The 7,709-nt window shown below is 44.9% G+C and overlaps 1 protein-coding gene across 3 annotated transcripts in view; it reads right to left on the bottom strand.

Annotated features, from left to right (window-relative positions):
* The window catches only part of LOC103260478 (protein DDI1 homolog 2), a 49,945-nt gene that overhangs the window by 36,765 nt on the left and 5,471 nt on the right, over positions 1 to 7,709 (bottom strand). For all 3 annotated transcript variants that reach the window (XM_008058119.2, XM_008058121.1, XM_008058120.2), the window contains exon 2: positions 1,559 to 1,688. In XM_008058119.2, coding sequence (XP_008056310.1) covers positions 1,559 to 1,688 — 130 coding nt within the window. The remainder of the gene's footprint in view (positions 1 to 1,558; positions 1,689 to 7,709) is intronic.

Raw genomic sequence — 7,709 nt, 5'->3', positions numbered from 1 at the left:
GGTGGCCAGGAGTGGCCACTGCACTCCAGTCTGGGTGACATAGTGAGACTCCAACTCAAAAAAAAAAAAAAGAAAGAAAAGAAAAGAAACAGTGAAATCTCCAAAATTAACAATCTCACCAAATGAACCAAAGGAAGATTCAGTTTTTATGGACTGGCATATTTGAACAACCAGTCCTCCTAAAGTTTAGCAGTAGCCCCAAGGGACGAATGGCATCCTGATCAAGTAGAGTCAGTGCTTGCCAGTCTCATAAGCTCCAGTTTCAGGCTGAATAGAAGCACTGTGCTCAGAGTCGGAGCCTGTGGTCACATAGACTCCTATCATCTGTTACCATGAACTTTAAAACCAGTGACCTAGAGGCTAAACACTATTTAAAGAAATCTACCAGAATATGGCAGGGAGTGGAAAACTAACACCTTTCACCAAGTAGCTCCACATCTTATAAACCTTCTGTAGCTCATAAACCTCTCTGAGTGACAAAAGTCATGGGCTCTCTCCCTATGCAATGCGCACACACACTTGTTCATACCACACAACTCTAACTCTGCATATTATTCCAGGGACACAAAACCCTCCTAAATCCAAATGTACAGATTCTGGACTATAAACACCTATTCTGGATATAGCATCCAAGATAGATAATGATAAATTTTTACATGATTAACACAGCTGGTAGGGAAGACCGAACTTTGTGGCTAGTTGCTTAATGCTTACCAAGTTAAGCATAATAGAAAAAGCACCAAGTTTTAATTTCTGTGCCTTCACTTTTTAGCTAAGTAACTTTTTTTTTAAAAGTCAGAGTCTCTCTCTGTTGCCCAGGCTAGAGTGCAATAACACGTTCATGGCCACCGCAACCTCGACCCACTGGGTTCAGGCTACCCATCCACCTCAGCCTTCCAAGTAGCTGGAACTACAGGTGTACAGCACCACACCTTGCTAATATTTTGATGTATTGGAGAGATGAGGTCTCGCCAAGTTGCCCAAGCTGGTCTCAAAGTCCTGGGCTCAGGCGATACTCTCACTTCAGCCTCCCAAAGTGCTGGGATTACAGGCATAAGCCATCACACCCAGCAAGCTATGTAACTTTAAAGACACCATTTAAAATCTGAGCTTCGGCCGGGCTCGGTGGCTCAGCCTGTAATCCCAGCACTTTGGGAGGCCGAGGTGAGTGGATTGCTTGAGCACATGGGTTTGAGACCCGCCTGGGCAACTTGGCGAGACCTCATCTCTACAATAAATCAAAAATTAGCCGGGCAAGGAAGCACGCGCCTGTAATTCTGGCTACTCGGAAGGCTGAGGCGGAAGGATCGCCAGAGCCCAGCAGGTCAAGGCTGCGGTGGCTGGGAGCGGCCACTGCACTCCAGTCTGGGCAACGGAGTGAGACTCCAACTCAAAAAAAAAAAGAACTTGCCAAAGTTACACAGCAGGCAAGAGGCAGAGTCAGGATCTGTGCCCTGATAGTCTGAATTCAAAGCAAATCCCAAACTCTGAACCACTATGCTCTGCTACCTACTTGTGCTTGTGCTAGGTAATGAATGCTAAACCACTGAAGACTTACTTGGGAACTGCACTGAAGGTCGAGGGTCTGCATTCTCCCTCTGGCGTAAAATCACAACATCCCCATCTTTCAAGCCATAAGAAGCCAGTGATCTGTGGTTGTCTGTAAGAGGTCTTTCAGCATAGACAATCTGCAATGAGAAAAGATGTATAACAGTATGAAGTTATATAACAGTATGAAGCACAGAGCAGGGCGCAAATCCAAGGCCAGTTTTCCTTAATCAGATAATGTCACTCTCTGTTCAAATCAATGGATTCCCATCACACCTGGAATAAAACCCAAGTCTTTCTCATCACCTACCTGGCCCAAACAATTTGGCCCCAGACTCCCCTACCCTTCTGACCTCACTTCACTGATGACTGCTGTTCCTCAAATAACAGGGATCAACTTCCAATTCCCCTTAGGGCTGTTTCACTTCTCTCTACCTAAGGAATGTTCTTTCTCCAGTTTTTTTTAAAAGCCTCTAATCAAACACAACCTCTCCGGACCTCTTCCCTGATATCCTATCGAAAAGGGACTCTCATCCGACATACCAGTTACCTGCTTGTCTTTCTACCCCCCTAAAATGTAAGCTACTTGAGGACAAGGACTTTGTTTCATTCACCATATCACAAATGCGTAGGACAGGGCCCGCTATATAACCAACATTAAAATATTTGTTGAATTAAAAAAGAATGAATTTATGGAAGTAGTAGATATAATTTTCGATTTAGGCTGGGCACAGTGGTTCACCCCTGTAATCCCAGAGCTTTAGGAGGCTGAGGCAGGAGGACTGCTTGAGCCCAGGAATTTGAGACCAGCCTGGACAACATGTAGCAAGACCTTGTCTCTACAAAAAACAAAAACATAGTCAGGCATGGGAACACACACCTGTAGTCCTGGCTACTTGGGAGGCTGAGGCAGGAGGATCACCGGAGTCCCAGAGCTGGAAGCTGTGTGAGTCATGATTGTACCACTCCAGCCTGGGTAACAGAGTGAGAGCTTAGACTTTCTCCTCAAAAAAGTTTTTTTAGATATAATTCTGAGTAGATAGGGAAAGGGAACTATTTATTCTGGGTATGCTAACTACAACACCATTAAAGAATGCGTACACTTTAAAAATGAACTTGTATACTGGCAGGTCTGAAAAGTTGCCAACATCTCCATTCCTGCACTTACTTTCCATAACTCATCCCCAAGTCTCATCATTTTTATGTTTACGAGTAGAAAATAAAAGTGATAGTTCAGAAAAGAATCATCAAACACAAGTGGAAAAAAGGATCATGGATGTATACTAATACAAATATGTTTTCTGACGTGTAATCAAACACTGAAAAAAATCTCAGAGTACAAAAACAGATGAAATAGGCCAGGTACAGCGGCTCACAACTGTAACCCAGCACTTTGAGAAGCTGAGTCAGGAGGAGCGTTAGAGTCCAGGAGTTCAACAGTCTAGGCAACATAGTGAGACCTTGTCTCTACAAAAAAATTTTAAAAATTAGCTGGGTGTGGCGGCACACCCTAGTAGTTCCAGTTACTTGGGAAGCTGAGGTAGGAGGATTGCTTAAGCCCAGGAAGTTGAGGCTGCGGCGAACTGTGATGGTGCCACTGTATTCTAGCCTGGGTAACATAGTGAGACTCCAACTCAAAAAAAAAAGATGGGCTGGGCTCAGTGGCTCAGCCTGTAATCCCACACTTTGGGAGGCTGAGGTGAGTGAACTGCCTGAGCCCGCTGGGGGGAGACTTGCCTGAGCAACTTGCCAAGACCTCATCTCTACAATCAATCAAAAAATTAGCCGGGCGTGGTAGCACGCGCCTGTAGTTCCAGCTACTTGGAAGGCTGAGGCGGAAGGATCGCCGGAAGGATCGCCGGCGCCCAGCAGGTCGAGGCTGCGGTGGCCGGGAACGGCCACTGCAATTCAGTCTGGGTGACAGAGTGAGACTCCAACTCAAAAAAAAAAAAGATGAAATAATATGGAAAGAAAAGGTACACATGAAGGCATACTGTAATTTTATCATAAAGAAACATAAAACTTACTCTATGTTATTATATACTTGACACGGGCATTTAGAATAAACTCGGGTTTTGACTAACAATTCACTTTCACCAGGCCACAGGCAAACTGAGGAACTTGCCTTCCATCCTGGCTTTGGCCATCACTCCCCACAAGGGGCATACCACTTAGCGGTCCAGGGCTCACCCTCCCCATTTGTCAAGCTAGCACTTGGGGCTGGATCATCATCACAGATGACCTTTCCTGCTCTTTTGGATACACTGTCATTCTACTGTGTGCCCTCGCAGCTCTTATAGTAAGGTTACCTGGGGCAAAAACTGAAAATACAACACTTAAACTAGAAAAAAAGTGATTCTGTTCTATCTGCTTTCAGAGATTTCACTAACATGAGGAACAGAAAACTCAATTTAGTTCCCTCCAAAGTTGAATACTCCTGGGAATGAACAAAGATTGATTTACAGAGCTTGTAGGTTCAAATATACTTTACAAGTTTTATATATAACTAGAAAAAGTGTAAGTTTTTTTGTTTTGTTTTGTTTTTGAGTTGGAGTCTCATTCTGTCGCCCAGACTGGAGTGCAGTAGCACGCTCACGGCCACCACAGCTTCGACCTGCTGGGCTCAGGTAATCCTTCCACCTCAGCCTTCCAAGTAGCTGGAACTACAGGTGTGCGTCACCAGCCCAGCTCATTTTTTTATTTATTGTAGAGAAGAAGTCTCACCAAGTTGCCCAGACTGGTCCTGAACACCTGGACTCAGGCAATCCTCTCATCGCGGTCTCCCAAAGTGCTGGAATTACAGGTATGAGCCACCACACCCAGCGAAAAAGTGTATGTTTTTATGTTCACTCTGCAGAGTTGGAACACAATTCAAGATTCCAATGTCACCTTATCATCCATATGTCCTTATTTAAGCACATATCTCATGGTAAAAGTACATCAGAATCAACAACGATTTTTTGCAACACAACCGAAAGTCATATGACAACTTGTGGAACTGCTTGGGAAAAACTTATAAGCCAGAAGTGATACGAGTCACAGGTTGAGGTGTACAACAAGACAGAAGAGGTGACCAGGTGTGGTGGCTCACACCTGTAATCCCAGCACTTTGGGAGGCGGAGGAGAAAGCATTGCTTGAGCCCACGGGTTCGATACCAGCCTGGGCAACTTGGGGAGAACTCATCTCTACAACAAATTAAAAAAAGAAAGCTGGGCATAAGTGGCTCATGCATGTAATCCCAGCAACTTGTAAAATGGGAGGCAAAAGGATTGCCTGAGCCCAGGGGTTCAAGACCAACCTGGGCAACCTGGCAAGATCTCATCTCTACAATAAATCAAGAAATTAGGCCAGGCTTGGTGGCTCAGCCTGTCATCCCAGCACTTTGGGAGGCCGAGGTGAGTGGACTGCCTGAGCCCGCGGGTTCGAGACCCGCCTGGGTAATTTGGTGAGACCTTGTCTCTAAAATAAATAAAAAATTAGCCAGATGTGGAAGCGCACGCCTGTAGTTCCAGCTACTTGGAAGGCTGAAGCAGAAGGATTGCCAGAGTCCAGCAGGTCGAGGCTGCGGTGGCCAGGAGCGTGCCACTGAGAGTGAGACTCCAACTCAAAAAAAAATTAGCCGGGCATGGAGGTCCACGCCTGTAGTTCCAGTTACTCAAAAGGATCGCCCAAGCCCAGCAGGTGGAGGCTGCAGTGGTTGTGAACATGCCACTGCACTCCAGCCTGGGTGACAGAGTGAGACTCCAACTCAAAAAAAAAAGAAAAAAGAGACACGCCAAGAGAAACGCCAGGTAGGCAAGGTTCTCACACGGTGGCATTAATACTGTAAAGTTACCATAATGAAGTCACCAGCAGTCAGTAATCTACTCTTCAATTTTCCAGGTTCAGAAATTCAACTATCTTTATATTTAGAGATGCATGACCAGTCTGCTGGGCAGTGAGAAAATCTGTTTACTTACAATGAGGAATCAAACTCAGATGAATCAAAATGATCCTGTCCACAAGATCGCTGAATTCTCTCTGGGTTGGCAATATTACATGGAAAGTCAAATTAAAACAGCAGTCTGTTATCACTGAACGAACTTCTACTAAAAGGTAGCATCTTACTAGATTCCCACATAATTCTTATAGCCTCTCATTTAAGTCTCAGAACCAACTTATGCAGTAGGCATTATCTGTCCCATTTCATGGATAGAGAAGCAGATATAGGTAAGTGATCTGAGGCCACACAGCCATAAAGAGGAGAACTGGGACTGGAACCATATCTGTCTGACTTTCAAGCCCATCCTCTTCAATAGTACCATATACAACTTCCCCAAACATAACCCCAAAGTGAAGTAGTTGGGTGACTGTAATGAGGGCCACTAAGCCGCACACTGCCACTAAGAGCCTGTTCTCAGGAGGAGGATCAAAACACCGTCCACTGCTCAGAGTATTCCCTTGCCCTGTACGTGAAGGAGGGAACACAACCAACCAACATCACCCCCCACCCCCCCACCTTTTTTTTTTGAGCTGGAGCCTCACTCTGTCACTCAGATTGGAGTGCAGTGGCACGCTCCTGGCCACCGCAGCCTTGACCTGCTGGGGTCCGGCGATCCTTCCACCTCAGCCTTCCAAGTAGCTGGAACTTCAGGTGTGCGCTACCACGCCTGGCTAATTTTTTTAATTTATTGTAGAGATGAGGTCTCACCAAGTTGCCCAGGTGGGTCTTGAACCTGCAGGCTCAGGCAATCCACTCACCTCGGCCTCCCAAAGCGCGTAGGATTACAGGCTGAGCCACCGAGCCCAGCCTGAAATCCTATTTTATAGATGCCATACTTCAACCCACCACTGATCAGTTGTTTCCTCCGGGGACAATGTCTTTTTTTTTTTTTTAAAGGAAAGCAGCATGATCTGACACTAAAAATGCAAGATCCAGATAATCACTAATATCAAGCATGTATATGAAATATGGAATGCTGTTATCGGCCCCAATTTCCTGGAAACCCTAGACTGAAGAACCTGGGTGAGGAACAAATGCTCTTTGCATGAAGCACCAGCAGCTAGGCTCCACTGTAGTCTAAGGATACAAATGAGATCAACTAAAGCTTAGCTAAAATTATAATTGCCACAAAGAATTGATTTCTTTTGTTAAAACAGGCTTAAGAGTCCAAGAAAGACAATTATTTTGCACTCTAAGTCCCAAAATAAATCTGTGTGATCTTCCAACTGAGCACAAGTATCCATTAGACCAACTGCTTCAAATCTCTTCCAGTCAAAACAATAGTTCTAGTGACGACAAGCATAACACTTTCCACCATGCATCCCCAACTCAAAGCCACGCTCAAAATCCAAGTGTCACCAGTTCTAAGAACATAAGAGGAAAACTTACATAGCTACGAGTCTCTCTCTCTTTTTTTTTTTTTTTTTTTTGAGTTAGAGCCTCACTCTGTCACCCAGGCTGGAGTGCTGTGGCTGGGCTCTGGCAATTCTTCCACCTCAGCCTTTCAAGTAGCCCGAACTACAGGCACGTGCTACCACGCCCAGCTAATTTTTTATTTATTGTCTCACCAAGTTACCTAGACTGGTCTCAAACCCGTGGGCTCAGGCAATCCACTTGTCTTGGCCCCCCAAAGTGCTGGGATCACAGGCTTAGCCACCGAGACCAGCCAGCTATGAGTCTTAATCAGCAAAAATGGCACAACTGCCCGTACTTACTCAAGAAGAGGTACTCTAGAGACTGAATTCTAATCTTAATCAACATTTAACAACAGCCTAATTAATAAAACTCCAAAACCTGTAGGCACGAGATCAAATGTTTCTGATCTTTGAGTGAAAGCCTTCTATTAATAGAATTGTTACACATTTCTAGCATTAAGACCATAAACTGACCACAAGACCCTCAAGATCAAATCGGAATGACTTCATAATAGTACTAACATTAATCGAGCGTCCACTATATGCCAAATCAACTACATATACTATCCCCTGTAACAATCAGCTTGACTTTTACAGCCCTTCTGGAAGACAATTTGACAACAGTAACTAAAAGCCTTTCAAAAAGTTTATGCCTTTGATCTGGCAATTCCATATCTAAACATTTATCCTGAGAAAATAATCAGAAGCCGGGCTCGGTGGCTCAGCCTGTAATTCCGCGCTTTGGGAGGCTGAGGTGAGTGGA

The sequence above is a fragment of the Carlito syrichta genome, unplaced genomic scaffold, assembly GCF_000164805.1.
Source record: "Carlito syrichta isolate Samal-C Ts95f unplaced genomic scaffold, Tarsius_syrichta-2.0.1 Scaffold303214, whole genome shotgun sequence".
Classification (NCBI taxonomy): domain Eukaryota; kingdom Metazoa; phylum Chordata; class Mammalia; order Primates; family Tarsiidae; genus Carlito; species Carlito syrichta.
The sequence above is the reverse complement of the archived record's forward strand: the minus strand, read 5'-3'. Positions and strand labels throughout refer to the sequence as shown.